Source organism: Chiloscyllium punctatum, chromosome 19, assembly GCF_047496795.1.
Source record: "Chiloscyllium punctatum isolate Juve2018m chromosome 19, sChiPun1.3, whole genome shotgun sequence".
NCBI lineage: Eukaryota > Metazoa > Chordata > Chondrichthyes > Orectolobiformes > Hemiscylliidae > Chiloscyllium > Chiloscyllium punctatum.
In genome coordinates, this window is record NC_092757.1 from 50,776,540 (window position 1) to 50,800,197 (window position 23,658).

At 55.8% G+C, this 23,658-nt stretch overlaps 1 protein-coding gene across 2 annotated transcripts in view; it reads right to left on the reverse strand.

Annotated features, from left to right (window-relative positions):
• Positions 1-19,921: 19,921 nt before the first annotated feature.
• gas2l2 (growth arrest specific 2 like 2) overlaps positions 19,922-23,658 on the reverse strand; it is a 113,734-nt gene continuing 109,997 nt past the window's right edge. For both annotated transcript variants that reach the window (XM_072589363.1, XM_072589362.1), the window contains exon 6: positions 19,922-23,425. In XM_072589363.1, the coding sequence (XP_072445464.1) occupies positions 21,661-23,425 (1,765 nt within the window). In that variant the 3' untranslated portion in view covers positions 19,922-21,660. The remainder of the gene's footprint in view (positions 23,426-23,658) is intronic.

The following is a 23,658-nucleotide window of genomic DNA, read 5'->3' on the forward strand; positions in this document are numbered from 1 at the left end:
CTCCACATGCCAGGCCAAGACCACCTTTAGTCTGTACACACGTAAAGGGGACAGTTTGAAGAACAAGCACACCTTCACTCTCCCACCCCCACCCCGAAATGTGGATTGGATCCTGGCCGGACATATGACACCCAGTCAGCTCCATTCAACCCTAAGTCCCATACATGCAACCCCACCCCCTAACCCTGTCCCAGGGAGATCACTCCCATACTGTTGCCTGAAATGAGTGGAGCTGTAAACTGCAAACCAGGATTCTGTGGAACCCTACTCCACCCAAACGGGCAGGGAAAGCTCTGTCTTTCATATCAGTTGCATACAGAGTGCAGCATTTTAAGAGAGTAACTATAAATGGGGAATTCTAATCTGTTGATTACACTCTGCAGCCGATTACACGTTAAATCATTCCACTTCATTTATTCCCGACGAAATTGAAAAGCCTGCTCATTACAAAATAGAACAATTTAAACAGGAGACGAAGCCTCAGGTAATGAGAGATTGAAAAATAGTCCCAGCAAATTAAATCCTGGTTTGGCCTCCACCAGGGGCTTGTGTCTGAATGAAATACTTCGAGAAGTATATTAAGCTTTTGGAGAAAATACACTGGACATTTCACAGTATGAGGGAATTCAACAATATGGGGCATGGAGAGATCACCATACTTGGCACTCAGAGACCTCTATGCTGAGCACTGAGAGATCACCGTGCTGGACAACTGAGAGATCACCGTGCTGGGACACTGAGAGATCAACATGCTGGGACACTGAGAGATTACCACGCTGCGCACTGAGAGATCACCATACTTGGCACTGTGAGATCTCTATTCTGGACACTGAGAGATCACCATGTTGGGACACTGAGAAAGCACCATGCTGGACACTGAGAGATCACCGTGCTGGGACACTGAGAGATCACCGTGCTGGGACACTGAGAGATCACCATGCTGGGACACTGAGAGATCACCGTGCTGGGACACTGAGAGATCACCATGCTGGGGCACTGAGAGATCACCGTGCTGGGACACTGAGAGATCACCGTGCTGGGACACTGAGAGATCACCATGCTGGGACACTGAGAGATCACCGTGCTGGGACACTGAGAGATCACCGTGCTGGGACACTGAGAGATCACCATGCTGGGGCACTGAGAGATCACCGTGCTGGGGCACTGAGAGATCAACATGGTGGGACACTGAGAGATCACGACGCTGGGACACTGAGAGATCACCATGCTGGGGCACTGAGAGATCACCGTGCTGGGGCACTGAGAGATCAACATGGTGGGACACTGAGAGATCACGACGCTGTGACACTGAGAGATCACAACGCTGGGGCACAGAGAGATCACCATACTGGGACATTGAGAGATCACCGTACTGGGACAATGAGATATCACGATACTGGGGCACTGAGAGATCACCATGCTGAGCACTGAGAGATCACTGTGCTGGGACAATGAGAGATTACCATACTAGGCACTCTGAGATCTCTATGCTGGTGCACTGAGAGATCACAACGCTAGGACACTAAGAGATCACCATGATGGGGCACTGAGAGATCTCCATGCTGGGACACTGAGAGATCACGACGCTGGGGCACTGAGAGATCACCACGCTGGGACACTGAGAGATCACGACGCTGGGGCACTGAGAGATCACCATGATGGGGCACTGAGAGATCACCATGATGGGGCACTGAGAGATCACCATGCTGGGACACTGAGAGATCATGACGCTGGGACACTGAGAGATCACGACGCTGGGGCACTGAGAGATCACCATGATGGGACACTGAGAGATCACCATGCTGGGGCACTGAGAGATCACCATGCTGGGACACTGAGAGATCACGACGCTGGGGCACTAAGAGATCACCGCGCTGGGACACTGAGAGATCACCGCGCTGGGACATTGAGCAATCACCATGTTGGACACTGAGAGATCACCATGCTGGGTCATTGAGAGATCACCATGCTGGGACACTGAGAGATCACAACACTGGGGCACTGAGAGTTCACCATGATGGGCACTGAGAGATCACCATGCTGGGGCACTGAGAGATCACCATGCTGGGGCACTGAGAGATCATCCTGGGCACTGAGAGATCACCATGTTGGACACTGAGAGATCATGACGCTGGGACATTGAGAGATCACCATGCTGGGACACTGAGAGATCACAATGCTGGGCACTGAGAGATCATGACGCTGGGGCACTGAGAGATCACAACGCTGTGACACTGTGATATCACCACGCTGGGACACTGAGAGATCACCATGCTGGGGCATTGAGAGATCACCATGCTGGGACACTGAGAGATCACGACACTGGGGCACTGAGAGATCCCCATGCTGGGACACTGAGAGATCACCATGCTGGGACATTGAGCAATCTCCATGCTGGGGCACTGAGAGATCACGTCGCTGGGACACTGAGAATTCACCATGCTGGGACACTGAGAGATCACCATGCTGGGACACTGAGAGATCACCATGCTGGGACACTGAGAGATCACGATGCTGGGGCACTGAGAGATCACCATCCTGGGCACTGAGAGATCACCATGTTGGACACTGAGAGATCACGACGCTGGGACATTGAGAGATCACCGTGCTGGGACACTGAGAGATCACTGTGTTGGGACACTGAGAGATCACCATTGTGGGACACTGAGAGATCACTGTGCTGGGACACTGAGAGATCACGGTGCTGGGACACTGAGAGATCACTGTGCTGGGACACTGAGAGATCACCATGCTGGGACACTGAGAGATCATGACGCTAGGACACTGAGAGATCACCATTGTGGGACACTGAGAGATCACTGTGCTGGGACACTGAGAGATCACGGTGCTGGGACACTGAGAGATCACGGTGCTGGGACACTGAGAGATCACCATGCTGGGACACTGAGAGATCATGACGCTAGGACACTGAGAGATCACTGTGCTGGGACACTGAGAGATCACGGTGCTGGGACAATGAGAGATCCCCATGCTGGGACACTGAGAGATCACGACGCTGGGACACTGAGAGATCACCATTGTGGGACACTGAGAGATCACGACGCTGGGACATTGAGAGATCACCGTGCTGGGACACTGAGAGATCACCGTGCGGGGACACTGAGAGATCACCATTGTGGGACACTGAGAGATCACGACGCTGGGACACTGAGAGATCACGACGCTGGGACACTGAGAGATCCCCATTCTGGGACATTGAGAGATCACCATGCTGGGACACTGAGAGATCACGACGCTGGGACACTGAGAGATCACGACGCTGGGACACTGAGAGATCCCCATGCTGGGACACTGAGAGATCACGACGCTGGGACATTGAGAGATCACCATGCTGGGACAATGAGTGATCACCGTGCTGGGACACTGAGAGATCACCGTGCTGGGACACTGAGAGATCACTATGCTGGGACACTGAGAGATCACCATGCTGGGACACTGAGAGATCACCATGCTGGGACACTGAGAGATCACTATGCTGGGACACTGAGAGATCACCATGCTGGGACACTGAGAGATCACCATGCTGGGGCACTGAGAGATCACCATGCTGGGACACTGAGAGATCACCATGCTGGGACACTGAGAGATCCCCATGCTGGGACACTGAGAGATCACCGCACTGGGACACTGAGAGATCACCATGCTGAGAGACTGAGGAGATCACTGTGTTGGGACACTGAGAGATCACCATTGTGGGACACTGAGAGATCACCGTGCTGGGACACTGAGAGATCACCATTGTGGGACACTGAGAGATCACTGTGCTGGGACACTGAGAGATCACCATGCTGGGACTCTGGGAGATCACCATGCTGGGACACTGTGATATCACCGTGCTGGGGCACTGAGAGATCACTGCGCTGGGACATTGAGCAATCTCCATGCTGGGACACTGAGAGATCACTGCGCTGGGACACTGAGAGATCATGACGCTGAGACACTGAGAGATCACCATGCTGGGGCACTGAGAGATCCCCATGCTGGGACACTGAGAGATCACCATGCTGGGACACTGAGAGATCACTATGCTGGGACACTGAGAGATCACAACGCTGGGGCACTGAGAGATCCCCATGCTGGGACACTGAGAGATCACCATGCTGGGGCACTGAGAGATCACCGTGCTGGGACACTGAGAGATCACTATGCTGGGACACTGAGAGATCACCGTGCTGGGACACTGAGAGATCACTATGCTGGGACACTGAGAGATCACCGTGCTGGGGCACTGAGAGATCAACATGGTGGGACACTGAGAGATCACGAAGCTGTGACACTGAGAGATCACCATGCTGGGACACTGAGAGATCCCAACGCTGGGCACTGAGAGCTCGCCATGCAGGGACAATGAGAGATCACCACGCTGGACACTGAGAGAACGCCATTCTTGGCACTGTGAGATCTCTATCTTGGGCACTGAGAGATCACCGTGCTGGGACAATGAGAGATCATGACGCTGAGCACTGAAAGAACAACATACTTGGCACTGTGAGATCTCTATGCTGGGCACTGAGAGATCACCATGCTGGGACAATGAGAGATCATGACGCTGAGCACTGAAAGAACAACATACTTGGCACTGTGAGATCTCTATGCTGGGCACTGAGAGATCACCCTCCTGGGACAATGAGAGATCATGACGCTGAGATACTGAGAGATCACAACGCTGGGACATTGAGAGATCACCATGTGGGGCATTGAGAGATCACCATGCTGGGGCACTGAGAGATCACGGTGCTGGGACACTGAGAGATCCCCATTCTGGGACGCTGAGAGATCACAGTGCTGGGACACTGAGAGATCACCATGCTGGGACACTGAGAGATCCCCATGCTGGGCACTGAGAGATCACCATGCTGAGAGACTGAGGAGATCACTGTGTTGGGACACTGAGAGATCACGATGCTGGGACATTGAGAGACCACTGTGTTGGGACACTGAGAGATCACCATGCTGGGACTCTGGGAGATCACCATGCTGGGACACTGAGAGATCCCCATGCTGGGACACTGAGAGATCACGATGCTGGGCACTGAGAGATCACCATGCTGGGACACTGAGAGATCACGACGCTGGGACACTGAGAGATCCCCATTCTGGGACACTGAGAGATCCCCATTCTGGGACACTGAGAGATCCCCATGCTGGGACACTGAGAGATCACGACGCTGGGACATTGAGAGATCACCATGCTGGGACACTGAGAGATCCCCATTCTGGGACACTGAGAGATCCCCATTCTGGGACACTGAGAGATCCCCATGCTGGGACACTGAGAGATCACGACGCTGGGACATTGAGAGATCACCATGCTGGGACGCTGAGAGATCACAGTGCTGGGACAATGAGAGATCACCATGCTGGGCACTGAGAGATCACCGCACTGGGACACTGAGAGATCACCATGCTGAGAGACTGAGGAGATCACTGTGTTGGGACACTGAGAGATCACCATTGTGGGACACTGAGAGATCACCGTGCTGGGACACTGAGAGATCACTGTGCTGGGACACTGAGAGATCCCCATGCTGGGACACTGAGAGATCACCATTGTGGGACACTGAGAGATCACTGTGCTGGGACACTGAGAGATCACCATGCTGGGACTCTGGGAGATCACCATGCTGGGACACTGTGATATCACCGTGCTGGGGCACTGAGAGATCACTGCGCTGGGACATTGAGCAATCTCCATGCTGGGACACTGAGAGACCACTGTGTTGGGACACTGAGAGATCACCATGCTGGGACTCTGGGAGATCACCATGCTGGGACACTGAGAGATCCCCATGCTGGGACACTGAGAGATCACGATGCTGGGCACTGAGAGATCACCATGCTGGGACACTGAGAGATCACGACGCTGGGACACTGAGAGATCCCCATTCTGGGACACTGAGAGATCCCCATTCTGGGACACTGAGAGATCCCCATGCTGGGACACTGAGAGATCACGACGCTGGGACATTGAGAGATCACCATGCTGGGACACTGAGAGATCCCCATTCTGGGACACTGAGAGATCCCCATGCTGGGACACTGAGAGATCACGACGCTGGGACATTGAGAGATCACCATGCTGGGACGCTGAGAGATCACCGCACTGGGACACTGAGAGATCACCATGCTGAGAGATTGAGGAGATCACTGTGTTGGGACACTGAGATCACCATTGTGGGACACTGAGAGATCACCGTGCTGGGACACTGAGAGATCACTGTGCTGGGACACTGAGAGATCCCCATGCTGGGACACTGAGAGATCACCATTGTGGGACACTGAGAGATCACTGTGCTGGGACACTGAGAGATCACCATGCTGGGACTCTGGGAGATCACCATGCTGGGACACTGTGATATCACCGTGCTGGGGCACTGAGAGATCACTGCGCTGGGACATTGAGCAATCTCCATGCTGGGACACTGAGAGATCACTGCGCTGGGACACTGAGAGATCATGACGCTGAGACACTGAGAGATCACCATGCTGGGGCACTGAGAGATCCCCATGCTGGGACACTGAGAGATCACCATGCTGGGACACTGAGAGATCACTATGCTGGGACACTGAGAGATCACAACGCTGGGGCACTGAGAGATCCCCATGCTGGGACACTGAGAGATCACCATGCTGGGGCACTGAGAGATCACCGTGCTGGGACACTGAGAGATCACTATGCTGGGACACTGAGAGATCACCGTGCTGGGACACTGAGAGATCACTATGCTGGGACACTGAGAGATCACCGTGCTGGGGCACTGAGAGATCAACATGGTGGGACACTGAGAGATCACGAAGCTGTGACACTGAGAGATCACCATGCTGGGACACTGAGAGATCACCATGCTGGGACACTGAGAGATCACCGTGCTGGGACACTGAGAGATCACTATGCTGGGACACTGAGAGATCACTATGCTGGGACACTGAGAGCTCACCGTGCTGGGACACTGAGAGATCACTATGCTGGGACACTGAGAGATCACCGTGCTGGGGCACTGAGAGATCAACATGGTGGGACACTGAGAGATCACGAAGCTGTGACACTGAGAGATCACCATGCTGGGACACTGAGAGATCACCATGCTGGGACACTGAGAGATCACCATGCTGGGACACTGAGAGATCACCGTGCTGGGACACTGAGAGATCACTATGCTGGGACACTGAGAGATCACTATGCTGGGACACTGAGAGATCACCGTGCTGGGACACTGAGAGATCACTATGCTGGGACACTGAGAGATCACCGTGCTGGGGCACTGAGAGATCAACATGGTGGGACACTGAGAGATCACCATGCTGGGACACTGAGAGATCACTATGCTGGGACACTGAGAGATCACAACGCTGGGGCACTGAGAGATCCCCATGCTGGGACACTGAGAGATCACCATGCTGGGGCACTGAGAGATCACCGTGCTGGGACACTGAGAGATCACTATGCTGGGACACTGAGAGATCACCGTGCTGGGACACTGAGAGATCACTATGCTGGGACACTGAGAGATCACCGTGCTGGGGCACTGAGAGATCAACATGGTGGGACACTGAGAGATCACGAAGCTGTGACACTGAGAGATCACCATGCTGGGACACTGAGAGATCCCAACGCTGGGCACTGAGAGCTCGCCATGCAGGGACAATGAGAGATCACCACGCTGGACACTGAGAGAACGCCATTCTTGGCACTGTGAGATCTCTATCTTGGGCACTGAGAGATCACCGTGCTGGGACAATGAGAGATCATGACGCTGAGCACTGAAAGAACAACATACTTGGCACTGTGAGATCTCTATGCTGGGCACTGAGAGATCACCATGCTGGGACAATGAGAGATCATGACGCTGAGCACTGAAAGAACAACATACTTGGCACTGTGAGATCTCTATGCTGGGCACTGAGAGATCACCCTCCTGGGACAATGAGAGATCATGACGCTGAGATACTGAGAGATCACAACGCTGGGACATTGAGAGATCACCATGTGGGGCATTGAGAGATCACCATGCTGGGGCACTGAGAGATCACGGTGCTGGGACACTGAGAGATCCCCATTCTGGGACGCTGAGAGATCACAGTGCTGGGACACTGAGAGATCACCATGCTGGGACACTGAGAGATCCCCATGCTGGGCACTGAGAGATCACCATGCTGAGAGACTGAGGAGATCACTGTGTTGGGACACTGAGAGATCACGATGCTGGGACATTGAGAGACCACTGTGTTGGGACACTGAGAGATCACCATGCTGGGACTCTGGGAGATCACCATGCTGGGACACTGAGAGATCCCCATGCTGGGACACTGAGAGATCACGATGCTGGGCACTGAGAGATCACCATGCTGGGACACTGAGAGATCACGACGCTGGGACACTGAGAGATCCCCATTCTGGGACACTGAGAGATCCCCATTCTGGGACACTGAGAGATCCCCATGCTGGGACACTGAGAGATCACGACGCTGGGACATTGAGAGATCACCATGCTGGGACACTGAGAGATCCCCATTCTGGGACACTGAGAGATCCCCATTCTGGGACACTGAGAGATCCCCATGCTGGGACACTGAGAGATCACGACGCTGGGACATTGAGAGATCACCATGCTGGGACGCTGAGAGATCACAGTGCTGGGACAATGAGAGATCACCATGCTGGGCACTGAGAGATCACCGCACTGGGACACTGAGAGATCACCATGCTGAGAGACTGAGGAGATCACTGTGTTGGGACACTGAGAGATCACCATTGTGGGACACTGAGAGATCACCGTGCTGGGACACTGAGAGATCACTGTGCTGGGACACTGAGAGATCCCCATGCTGGGACACTGAGAGATCACCATTGTGGGACACTGAGAGATCACTGTGCTGGGACACTGAGAGATCACCATGCTGGGACTCTGGGAGATCACCATGCTGGGACACTGTGATATCACCGTGCTGGGGCACTGAGAGATCACTGCGCTGGGACATTGAGCAATCTCCATGCTGGGACACTGAGAGACCACTGTGTTGGGACACTGAGAGATCACCATGCTGGGACTCTGGGAGATCACCATGCTGGGACACTGAGAGATCCCCATGCTGGGACACTGAGAGATCACGATGCTGGGCACTGAGAGATCACCATGCTGGGACACTGAGAGATCACGACGCTGGGACACTGAGAGATCCCCATTCTGGGACACTGAGAGATCCCCATTCTGGGACACTGAGAGATCCCCATGCTGGGACACTGAGAGATCACGACGCTGGGACATTGAGAGATCACCATGCTGGGACACTGAGAGATCCCCATTCTGGGACACTGAGAGATCCCCATGCTGGGACACTGAGAGATCACGACGCTGGGACATTGAGAGATCACCATGCTGGGACGCTGAGAGATCACAGTGCTGGGACAATGAGAGATCACCATGCTGGGCACTGAGAGATCACCGCACTGGGACACTGAGAGATCACCATGCTGAGAGATTGAGGAGATCACTGTGTTGGGACACTGAGAGATCACCATTGTGGGACACTGAGAGATCACCGTGCTGGGACACTGAGAGATCACTGTGCTGGGACACTGAGAGATCCCCATGCTGGGACACTGAGAGATCACCATTGTGGGACACTGAGAGATCACTGTGCTGGGACACTGAGAGATCACCATGCTGGGACTCTGGGAGATCACCATGCTGGGACACTGTGATATCACCGTGCTGGGGCACTGAGAGATCACTGCGCTGGGACATTGAGCAATCTCCATGCTGGGACACTGAGAGATCACTGCGCTGGGACACTGAGAGATCATGACGCTGAGACACTGAGAGATCACCATGCTGGGGCACTGAGAGATCCCCATGCTGGGACACTGAGAGATCACCATGCTGGGACACTGAGAGATCACTATGCTGGGACACTGAGAGATCACAACGCTGGGGCACTGAGAGATCCCCATGCTGGGACACTGAGAGATCACCATGCTGGGGCACTGAGAGATCACCGTGCTGGGACACTGAGAGATCACTATGCTGGGACACTGAGAGATCACCGTGCTGGGACACTGAGAGATCACTATGCTGGGACACTGAGAGATCACCGTGCTGGGGCACTGAGAGATCAACATGGTGGGACACTGAGAGATCACGAAGCTGTGACACTGAGAGATCACCATGCTGGGACACTGAGAGATCACCATGCTGGGACACTGAGAGATCACCATGCTGGGACACTGAGAGATCACCGTGCTGGGACACTGAGAGATCACTATGCTGGGACACTGAGAGATCACTATGCTGGGACACTGAGAGATCACCGTGCTGGGACACTGAGAGATCACTATGCTGGGACACTGAGAGATCACCGTGCTGGGGCACTGAGAGATCAACATGGTGGGACACTGAGAGATCACGAAGCTGTGACACTGAGAGATCACCATGCTGGGACACTGAGAGATCACCATGCTGGGACACTGAGAGATCACCATGCTGGGACACTGAGAGATCACCGTGCTGGGACACTGAGAGATCACTATGCTGGGACACTGAGAGATCACTATGCTGGGACACTGAGAGATCACCGTGCTGGGACACTGAGAGATCACTATGCTGGGACACTGAGAGATCACCGTGCTGGGGCACTGAGAGATCAACATGGTGGGACACTGAGAGATCACGATGCTGGACACTGAGAGAACGCCATTCTTGGCACTGTGAGATCTCTATGTTGGGCACTGAGAGATCACCCTCCTGGGACAATGAGAGATCACAACGCTGGGGCACTGAGAGATCACAACGCTGGGACATTGAGAGATCACCATGTGGGGCATTGAGAGATCACAACGCTGGGACATTGAGAGATCACTATGCTGGGACACTGAGAGATCACCATGCTGGGACACTGAGAGATCCCAATGCTGGGCACTGAGAGATCGCCATGCAGGGACAATGAGAGATCACCACGCTGGACACTGAGAGAACGCCATTCTTGGCACTGTGAGATCTCTATGTTGGGCACTGAGAGATCACCGTGCTGGGACAATGAGAGATCATGACGCTGAGCACTGAAAGAACAACATACTTGGCACTGTGAGATCTCTATGTTGGGCACTGAGAGATCACCCTCCTGGGACAATGAGAGATCATGACGCTGAGATACTGAGAGATCACAACGCTGGGGCACTGAGAGATCCCCATGCTGGGCACTGAGAGATCACCATGCTGAGAGACTGAGAGATCCCCATGCTGGGCACTGAGAGATCACCATGCTGAGAGACTGAGGAGATCACTGTGTTGGGACACTGAGAGATCACGATGTTGAGAGACTGAGGAGATCACTGTGTTGGGACACTGAGAGATCACGATGCTGGGACATTGAGAGACCACTGTGTTGGGACACTGAGAGATCACCATGCTGGGACTCTGGGAGATCATGACGCTGGGACACTGAGAGATCACCATGCTGGGACACTGAGAGATCACGATGCTGGGACACTGAGAGATCACCATGTTGGGACACTGAGAGATCACGGTGCTGGGACACTGAGAGATCACCATGTTGGGACACTGAGAGATCACCATTGTGGGACACTGAGAGATCACCATGCTGGGACACTGAGAGATCACCATGTTGGGACACTGAGAGATCACCATACTGGGCACTGAGAGATCACCATGTTGGGACACTGAGAGATCACGGTGCTGGGACACTGAGAGATCACTGTGCTGGGCACTGAGAGATGACCATGCTGGGACACAGAAGGATCACCGTGCTGGGGCACTGAGAGACGGTGACGGGGACGGCGTGGACGGGGATGGGGTGGACAGGGTTGGAATGGACAGGGGCAGGGGTTGGAGCGGATGGGGGGGGTGTTGCGGGCGTGTGCTGCTGCGTAGTCTCCTGAGTGGAGAACAGTCTTAGCAAGTGCTCGCTGTGTCAATCCCACCCCCAACCCCGCCCCCGTCCCCGACCCTGCCCCAGACCGTCCCCATCCCCAGCCCCGTCCCCGTCCCCCGACCCCGCCCCCGCCCCCGATCCCATCCCCCGTCCCCGTCCCCGTGCTCGTCCCCGTCCCCATCCCTGTCCCCGTCCCCGTCCCTGACCGCATCCCCGACCCCGTCCCCGACCCCCGATCCCGTCTCCCGACCCCACCACCGTCCCCGACCCTGCCCCTGACCCCGACCCCATCCCCGTCCCCGGCCCCGTCCCCCGACCCCGCCCCCGCCCCCGATCCCATCCCCCGTCCCCGTCCCCGTGCTCGTCCCCGTCCCCATCCCTGTCCCCGTCCCCGTCCCTGACCGCATCCCCGACCCCCGACCCCGTCCCCCGACCCCACCACCGTCCCCGACCCTGCCCCTGACCCCGACCCCATCCCCGTCCCCGGCCCCGTCCCCCGACCCCGTCCCCCGACCCCGCCACCATCACCGACCCCGCCTTCGACCCCGATCCCATTCCCCGTCCCCGTTCCCGACCCCGTCCCCGATCCCGTCCCCGTCCCCGATCCCGTCCCCGTCCCCGTCCCTGTCCCCGTCCCCGTGCTCGTCCCCTTCCCCATTCCTGTCCCTGACCCCGTCCCCGTCCCTGACCGCGTCCCCAACCCCGTCCCCGACTCCCAACCCATCCCCGTCCGAGTCCGCCCCATCCCCATCCCCGACCCCGTCCCCACTCCCCCGCTCCCGACCCCGACCCCATCCCCATCCCCATTCCCCCGTGCTCGTCCCCTTCCCCATCCCTGTCCCCGTCCCCGACCCCGCCCCCAATCCCGTCCCTGTTCCCGACCCCGTCCCCGACCCCGTCCCCGTTCCCGACCCCGTCCCCGATCCCGACCCCGTCCCCGTCCCCGTCCCCGACCCCGTCCCCGACCCCGTCCCCGTCCCCGTCCCCGTTCCCGACCCCGTCCCCGATCCCGTCCCCGTCCCCGATCCCGTCCCCGTCCCCGACCCTGTCCCCGTTCCCGACCCCGTCCCCGACCCCGTCCCCGTCCCCGACCCCGACCCCGATCCCGTCCCCGTTCCCGACCCCGTCCCCGACCCCGTCCCCGTCCCCGACCCCGTCCCCGACCCCGTCCCCGTTCCCGACCCCGTCCCCGACCCCGTCCCCGTTCCCGACCCCGTCCCCGACCCCGACCCCGTCCCCGTTCCCGACCCCATCCCCGACCCCGTCCCCGTCCCCGACCCCATCCCCGACCCCGTCCCCGTCCCCGACCCCTTTCCCGACCCCATCCCCGTCCCTGTCCCCGTCCCCATCCTCATTCCCATCCCCAACCCCAAACCCGTCCCCGTTCCCGACCCCATCCCCGACCCCGTCCCCGTTCCCGACCCCATCACCGACCCCGACCCTGTCCCCGTCCCCGTCCCCAACCCCGCCCCCGTTCCCGTTCCTGACCCTGTCCCCATCCCCAACCCCAACCCCGTCCCCGTTCCCGACCTGTCCCCAACCCCGTCACCGTCCCCGTCCCCGACCCCATCCCCGTCCCTGTCCACCCTCGTCCCCGTCCCCATCCCCGTTCGCGTTACCGTCCCCATCCACCCCCAACCCCGACCCCGTCCCCAACCCCATCCCCGTCCCTGTCCACCCTCGTCCCCGTCCCCATCACCGTTCGCGTTACCGTCCCCATCCACCCCCGACCCGACCCCATCCCCGTTCCGGACCCCATCCCCGACCCTGACCCTGCCCCTGACCCCGACCCCATCCCCGTCCCCGGCCCCGTCCCCCGACCCCGTCCCCCGACCCCGTCCCCCGACCCCGCCACCATCACCGACCCCGCCTTCGACCCCGATCCCATTCCCCGTCCCTGTCCCCGTCCCCGTGCTCGTCCCCTTCCCCATTCCTGTCCCTGACCCGGTCCCCGTCCCTGACCGCGTCCCCAACCCCGTCCCCGACTCCCAACCCATCCCCGTCCGAGTCCGCCCCGTCCCCATCCCCGACCCCGTCCCCACTCCCCCGCTCCCGACCCCGACCCCATCCCCATCCCCGTTCCCCCGTGCTCGTCCCCTTCCCCATTCCTGTCCCTGTCCCCGTCCCCATCCCTGTCCCCGTCCCCGACCCCGCCCCCAATCCCGTCCCCGTTCCCGACCCCGTCCCCGACCCCGTCCCCGTTCCCGACCCCGTCCCCGATCCCGTCCCCGTCCCCGACCCCGTCCCCGATCCCGTCCCCGTCCCCGATCCTGTCCCCGTCCCCGACCCCGTCCCCGACCCCGTCCCCGTCCCCGACCCCGTCCCCGACCCCGTCCCCGTTCCCGACCCTGTCCCCGCCCCCGTCCCCGTTCCCGACCCCATCCCCGACCCCGACCCCGTCCCCGTCCCCGACCCCGTCCCCGATCCCGTCCCCGTCCCCGACCCTGACCCCGATCCCGTCCCCGTTCCCGACCCCGTCCCCGACCCCGTCCCCGTCCCCGATCCCGTCCCCGTCCCCGACCCCGTCCCCGATCCCGTCCCCGTTCCCGACCCCGTCCCCGCCCCCGTCCCCGTTCCCGACCCCGTCCCCGACCCCGTCCCCGACCCCGTCCCCGTTCCCGACCCCGTCCCCGACCCCGTCCCCGTTCCCGACCCCATCCCCGACCCCGTCCCCGTCCCCGACCCCGTCCCCGACCCCGTCCCCGTTCCCGACCCCATCCCCGACCCCGTCCCCGTCCCCGACCCCGTCCCCGACCCCGTCCCCGTTCCCGACCCCATCCCCGACCCCGTCCCCGTCCCCGACCCCGTCCCCGACCCCGACCCCGTTCCCGACCCCATCCCCGTCCCTGTCCCCGACCCCATCCCCGTCCCTGTCCCCGTCCCCATCCTCATTCCCATCCCCAACCCCAACCCCGACCCCGTTCCCGACCCCATCCCCGACCCCGACCCTGTCCCCGTTCCCGACCCCATCCCCGACCCCGTCCCCGTCCCCGACCCCGTTCCCGACCCCATCCCCGTCCCTGTCCCCGACCCCATCCCCGTCCCTGTCCCCGTTCCCGACCCCATCCCCGACCCCATCCCCGACCCCGACCCCGTCCCCGACCCCAACCCCGTCCCCGTTCCCGACCCCATCACCGACCCCGACCCTGTCCCCGTCCCCGTCCCCAACCCCGCCCCCGTTCCCGTTCCCGACCCTGTCCCCATCCCCAACCCCAACCCCGTCCCCGTTCCCGACCTGTCCCCAACCCCGTCCCCGTCCCCGTCCCCGACCCCATCCCCGTCCCTGTCCACCCTCGTCCCCGTCCCCATTCCCGTCCCCATCCCCGTTCGCGTTACCGTCCCCATCCACCCCCGACCCGACCCCATCCCCGTTCCGGACCCCATCCCCGACCCCGACCCTGTCCCCGGCCCCGTCCCAGTCCCCGTCCGACCCCACTCCCGACCCCGTCCCCGTTCCCGACCCCATCCCCGTCCCCGTCCACCCCGTCCCCAACCCCAACCCCGTCCCCGTTCCCGACCCCAACCCCGACCCCGACCCCATTCCCGACCCCGTCCCCATCCCTGTCCCCGTCCCAGTCCCCATCCGACCCCATTCCCAACCCCGTCCACCCAGTCCCCAACACCAACCCCGTTCCCGTTCCCAACCCCATCCCCGACCCCCTCCCCGTTCCCGACCCCATCCCCGTCCCTGTCCCCGACCCCATCCTCGTTCCCGTCCCCAACCCCAACCCCGTCCCCGTTCCCGACCCCATCCCCGACCCCGACCCTGTCCCCGTTCCCGTTCCTGACCCCGTCCCTGTCCCTGACCCCCATCCTCGTTTCCGTCCCCGACTCCATCCCCGTCCCCGTCCCCATCCCCGACCCCGTCCCCCTTCCCGACCCCGTCCCCGTCTCCATCCCAGTCCCCGTCCCCGTCCCTGTCCCCATCCCCCTTCCCGACCCCGTCCCCATCCCCGTTCGCGTCACCGTCCCCATCCACCCCCAACCCCGACTCCGTCCCCGTCCCCGACTCCGTCCCCGACCCCATCCCCGTTCTCGTTACCGTCCCCGTCCCCATCCCCCTTCCCGACCCCGTCCCCATCACCGTTCGCGTTACCGTCCCCATCCACCCCCGTCCCTGTCCCTCTTCCCGACCCCGTCCCCAACCCCATCCTCGTCCCTGTCCCCGTCCCAGTCCCCATCCGACCCCATTCCCAACCCCGTCCACCCAGTCCCCAACCCCAACCCCGTCCCCGTTCCCGACCCCATCCCCAACCCCGTCCCCCTTCCCGACCCCGTCCCCAACACCATCCCCGCCCCCATCCCCGTTCCCGACCCCATCCCCATCCCCGTCCCCCTTCCCGACCCCGTCCCCAACACCATCCCCGTCCCCGTCCCAGTTCCCGACCTCATTCCCGTCCCCGTTCCAGTCCCCGACCCCCTCCCTGTCTGAGTCCACCCCATCCCTGTCCCTGTCCCCGTCCCAGTCCCCGTCCACCCCGTCCCCGTCCACCCTATCTCCGTCCCCGTCCCTGTCCCCGTTCCCGACCCATCCACCCCGACCCCATCCCCGTCCACCCCACCCCCCGTCCCCGTCCACCCCTGTCCCCGTCCCGTCCCCATCCCCGTCCACCCCCGACCCCGTCCCCAGGGTGGACAGGGGCGGGGTTGGAGCGGATGGGGGGGTGTTGCAGGGGTGTGCTGCTGCGTAGTCTCCTGAATGGAGAACAGTCTTAGCAAGTGCTCGCTGTGTCAATCCCACACCCCGACCCCGACCCCGTCCCCGTCCCCATCCCCCACACACACAAATGCAGCCACTCACACACGCAGCCACACACTCACAGACACACACACACACGCAGCCACACACACACACAGCCACACACACACAGGCACACACAGACACACATGCATGCAGCCACACACACACACACAGACACACGCACGCAGCCACACACACACACACAGCCCAACACACACACAGCTCCCCCCCTACACACACACGCATGCAGCCACACACACAGACATACACACACACAGGCACACAGACAGACACAGACGCACGCAGCCACACACACACACACGCGCGCGCAGGCACACACACAGGCACACACACACACTCACGTACACAAAGACACACACACACAGACACACACACACACACACACACAGACACACACACGCCGACACACACGCACACACAGCCCCCCCCCACACACACACACACGCATGCAGCCACACACAGACATACACACACATATAGGCACACAGACAGACACAGACGCACGCAGCCACACACACACACACCGACACACACGCACACAGCCACATACACAGGCAAAGACACACACACAGACATACACACACATACACACACACAGATACCCACGCACACAAAGTCACACACACTCACACATACAGAGACATACACAGACACACACACAGACAGACACAGATACACACACACTTACACACACACACAGACACACACATACACACCGACACACACACAGACGCACAGAGACACACACACAGAGACATACACACAGACACACACAGACAGACACACATAAATATACACACACACAGACACACAGATAGACAGACACACAGGCACAGACATACAGACACACACACAGACACACAGACACAAACAGACACACAGGTGGACACAGACACACACACAGACACACACACACAGACACAGACACACACACACAGACACAGACACACAGATACTCACATACAGACACACAGACACACACAGACATATACACACACAGACACCACAGACACAGACACCACAGACACAGATACACACACAGACACACACTTACACACACACAGAGACACACCGACACACACACAGACACACAGAGACACACACAGACACACACTCACACAGCCCCCCCCACACACACACATGCAGCCGAACATACATACACACACACACACAGACACAGACACACGCAGCCACACACACACACACACCAACACACACGCACGCAGCCACACACAGGCACACAAAGACACACACATACACACACATGCACACACACACATACCCATGCACACAAAGACACACACACACAGACATACACACAGACACACACAGACACACGCAGACACACACAAACACATACAGATAGAAAGACACACACACATACACACTGACACACAGATACACAGATAAGACGCAAACACACACACAGACACACACACACACACTGACACACACATACACACAGACAGACAGACACACACACAGACACAGACACACAGACATGGACACACAGAGACACAGACACACACACACAGACAAGCACACACACACACTGACACCACAGACACAGACACACACAGACACTCACACACAGACACACACACACAGGCACACACACAGACACACACGCAGACACACACCCAGACACATAGATAGACACAGGCACACACCCAGGTGCACGGACAGACCCACACACACAGACACACATACACAGACACACAGACACACACACAGACACTACAGACACCACAGACACAGACATACACACACACAGATACACACATATGCACACGCACATGCACACACACAGCCACACACATGCAGCCACCCACACACAGACATACACTCACGCAGCCACACACACACAGACATACAGGCATGCAGCCACACACACACAGACATACACACATGCAGCCGCACATACACGCAGCCACACACGCATACACACGTGCAGCCACACACACACAGACATACACGCGTGCAGCCACACACACAGACATACACACACGCAGCCACACACAGCCCCAGCCACACACACATGCAGCCACACACACACACACACAGGCACACAGACACAGACACACATGCATGCAGCCACACACACACACACAGCCACACACACAGACATACACGCATGCAGCCACACACATACACAGCCACATACACACACAGCCCCACACACACGCAGCCACACACACACACACACACACACACACAGCACCCCACACACACAGCCCCACAGACACACACACATACACAGACACACACACACACAAAGACACACACGCAGACACACACACAGATACACATAGACACCACAGACACACAGATACACAAACACACACAGATACACACATATGCACACACACAGACATACACGTATGCAACCACACACACACGCAGCCACACACGCACACAGCCACACACGCACACAGCCACACACATGCACACAGCCCCACACACACACAGACATACACCAACACAGGCACACAGACAGACAAACACACACGCACGCAGCCACACACACAGGCACACAAAGACACATACACACACAATTTTTTACTGCAACTTTTTAATAAGTTCCAACTTTGCTCTGTACACACGATTATCTGGGGAAGGAGGGGTTTAGGGTACACCCCCGTGTAGAACTCCAGGGAAAATGTAGGGAGAGAGAGAAGGCGGGAGGTCAGTCATTTGAAGACGGTGCCTGGGTTCCCATTGATGTCCAGGACTGTTCTCGGCAGCGTTTCAGTAAGCCATATTCATTTTCCATCGTTGTAAACAAAAGGCACGATCAGGGTTGGATAACACTTCTTTGATGTAATGCTTCTATCGGGACCTTGAGACCTTCTTCGGATAATCGGAAATTCGGATAATTGATATTTGGATAATCGAGGTTCCTCTGTATTTGGTCGGCATGGGTGAGTTGGACCAAGGGTTTCCTGCTATACAGCTTTATGACTCTTTAAAGTGAAATCTAGAACTTCTAATTGGACTACAGGTTCCCCATAGCACAACAGATCTTAACAGTTTAAAAGTATTTCTGACTCTGTAGGCAACTACATCTGTCACAAAACACAATTCTAAACTGGTGTTTTAAATTATTATTTCAAGGACACCTATGTTATATTTTACTTTTATTAATAACATATTCGACAAAGGAAACATTAAGATGACAGTACAAAAAGATCTCACAAATATTTTGGAGTGATTAATCAGTTTTCTTACCACTTGCTTGTTTGGATTTGTAACCCTCATTTTATAAAAAGTAATTTGATTGCTCAGTTTCCTGGTGCCTATTTGTTCCTCTCTGTCATTTACCAACTGAACAAACTATTTTTAATTAAACTATTTTATTAATTGAATATAAATCAACAAATAAATTTCCATTTTAGCTGATCCCTGAGAAGTCATGCCCAAGAGTTTGACATTTTAAAGTAACAAACCTGTGAGAGGCTGTAGCACCTCAAGTGGCAGGAGGGCGTTATTACAGCATGACAAGTTCATATTGACATTGCCCATGATAAATGCAGCCGTAGGAATTTATGAAGCAAGTCTTAACATGTTGTTAAAACCCCATTAAGTCACACAAATGTTTAAATGAAAAATCTCTTTATTGAAAATAGTTATGATTGTCTACTCCTTTTCCAGAAATTATTTTGACTGTAAAATAAATTAGCAACAGTACAGCAACAAAAATAATTTCTTCTTAAAATGTGGATGCCATAGAATTGGAAGTCTCTGGTGCAGGATAGGAAGAGTCAGTGTACTGGTGAACAATTCTCCCACTGGGAAGTGCATCAGAATTATGAACCCTCAGTTGCTTTCCAATTGAGGCACGCGATGTGGCAAAGTCCTGTGTGTTACTAACACCACCACATGGAACACAAGAGAACATATCCTCCAATAACCACAACCATCATTCCAAGCCCTTGTTAATACTTAGCATAGCTTCTGCATAATCACCTGGTACTTATAAGCCGTGGGATCATTGGAAATTAGGATTCATTTAGCATTTTGAACCATTCCTGCCATTCAACCATCATGTATAAGAACTCCTGCCTTGTCATGGTTCTATTCTCCTTATTACTCTGACCTAACAAATATCCATCAGCCTTGAGCTTTCAACTGAGCTCAATTAGCCTCAACAGTTTCGTAGTGGACACAGTCCAAGTTTCTATTCCCAATTCTTTTCGGATTATGCGTTCACTGATCCCACCCCTGAATGGCTGGGCTCTCAATTTGAAGTTACTCGTTGATATAACCCCATGTTCCATTTGCCCTGGCCCTCACATACTCGTGAGTCAGGGGTGGACTCGAGATCAAAGAATCAGGGTGACCTTGGACTATTCGGGTTGTTATTCAAATTTGAATACAGGGGAGAAATTAGGATTTAATATCTGACCAAGTGGGAATAAACAGTATTATTAATAACCTGATTAAAGTTTAGAAAACAAAGAAGACGCCATATAAATCTATAAAACAAGTGACATTGTGATAAGCTCATTATAATCATTTGTGAAACTACTTGTAAACAGATCAAAACCGAATCAGAGTTTGTAAACAATTAGTTTTGAAACCCCACACTTTAATTGATTCACTCTTGCTGATCATGGTATAAAGATACACTAGGTCATTTGATAAGGACAAAATGTCTTTCACTTAATGCTCCTTTGATTGACTTTCAAACTTTTCATCACTTTCTGGATGAGCGTGTGCCATCTCCTCGACTGGGTTAATTAGCATTAAGTAGTGCAATTGTTATGGTGCTGGTTTTCTTGTGCCTTTTGTCTTATGCAATTATCACCAGGTTTAATTTCATTATAAAACGTGTTGGCTTTCAAAAGTGACCGTGGACCTGGCTGAGCTGTTTCTTCTGCCTTGCAATGGAATGTTTGTGTTGAGGAGCAACACACACACTAAAATATTGATGGTCAATAAACAAATTGCTTGAGGTTGAGCTATTACTCAGGTTTTCTCTCAAGCTTTTAAACCCAAGATTCCTCAGCTTCTTGGCTTTGCCCAGAGTCCTGTATAACGGATTGCTGGACTGCAGTTCTGTCACTTGGCGAAACACTGTGCTGATGAACCCAAACGTCTTCGCCTGAACCAAGATCCTCCTCAGGTTTGGTGAAATGTAAAGCCGGGATCTGTCTTCCCTGAACTTTAGACTTTGAAACCTTGCTGTTGGCTTTGTGGGATTTCTGGGAGCTTCCGGATTTTGTCAGACCCTTTACAGTTTTGTCTGCCTCTCTGTAGGATAACGGAGTGGGAATTCTCGATGGCTTCTTCTCAGGTCGGTTGTCCCTCCTGGGCCGTATCTTGGGGCGAAGCTTCAGTTTGTAGATGGAAGGAACTCTCTCCGGCTTTCTTAGTGACCGCTTTTGTCTTTCCTGTTGAGCTTTGGCTTTCTGGAGAGTGCAGGGTGGATCTATCCATTCCAACGAAGAATTAGTATCAGATCCTTCATTTGTGGATCTGGAATTCACCTCAACGGCGTTCACATTATTCTGAGCCAACATTATTTGACTCTTCACACTGTTGAGGTTAGTGCCTTTAAAGTCATTGGTCTGTTGATTGCACTGGACAGATTTTGATCCAATCTTAGTACAGCTTTCACTTTTCACTTCAATTCTATTGGGAAAAGGGGACAAAGCTGCTGCTTGTGGATTAGCACTCGATTTAGTGAGCAACATTTTTGGGCTCTTTGCTATCCAGTTCTCGATGTCCACCCGATTAAGCTTCTGTGTTCCACTAACAAGTTCAGCCAGAACAGCATTAAAACTGCTGCCATTCTCAGTCACTCTTCCCGTCTGGGTTGACGCCACATTGATACAGCTGTAAGGCCGACTAGTGTTATCACAAGGACTGGGGAGTGAGGAAACCGAACGTTTGGATGAAATCGGAGAGTCAGGTTGCTTACATTTTGAAGAACTGGACAGACTGGGGACCAAAGCAAATGCATCAGGTTCACTGACCTCCACATTGTCCTCATGTAGACCCACCTGCAGAGCCTTCATATTGGATGCAATTTCATCTTCGAGGCTCTTGTAGAGTTCTGACTCTTGTGTAGGATTTATGGGAGGAGGTGTGTATGTACACAGCTCACGCATGTCACTGTTCACACTTTTGTTATTATTGTTATTGATGCTGTAAGGCTCAGGGGTCCGCGAGCGCATCCGACCTTTTGGTTGAGACCACTTCTTGTCTCCATCGTGTGGTGGCTTGCTGACACACTTTGGCTCCTGCCAACAGCCTTCTTGCCAGGTACCATCTGGGCTGAGAGGGCGATGAGACACTTGACCCTTATCACTTCTCCTCTCAGCAACTTGAACAAGGGAGAGCTTACTGACTCGGCTAGGCGCAGGCGAATTACTCCTCACTGAGCCTTTTGAGGTTCGGGGGGTCATTTCAGAAGAGGATTTCTGGGAAACTGCACTGGTGCTTGGCTTGCCTTCATTTGAGTTACTTTGGTCCACTTTAGACTCAAGAAACTGGGCACTGGTCCAAGTCTGGTTCAACCTGGTATTGGATTGTTGAGGAACAGCAAGCTGACTTGGTACATTTTTGGTATCCACTGTAGACACAAGGGTGCGTTTGTTATCCTGGGCCACAGAAGATTTAGAAGGTGCTGGCAAAGTCCTGCTCCTCTCTCTCCCCGTTCGAGCTGCTATGGTAGCGTTGGAGTTGGCTTTGGTGCTCTCAACGTTCACTGACATCTGGTAGGAAGGAGTAGCTGGCTGATCTTTCTGCCTAAATCAGAGACAGCTCCATTAGCAAGAAAGCCAAAAAAGAAATGCATTACTTTATCCTCAAGGTTAACTGAGGTGATTGTTAGTTAAGTAATATTTATTACGGGGTAGAAATTTCTCCACACAGTGCAGGCCTCTTGAGTAGAAAATGACGGGTTGCAAGAGGGGACCAATTTCTCACCATACTATGTTCCCTGAGGGCTCTTGTGATGTGGTGGTAGCATCCATGCCTCT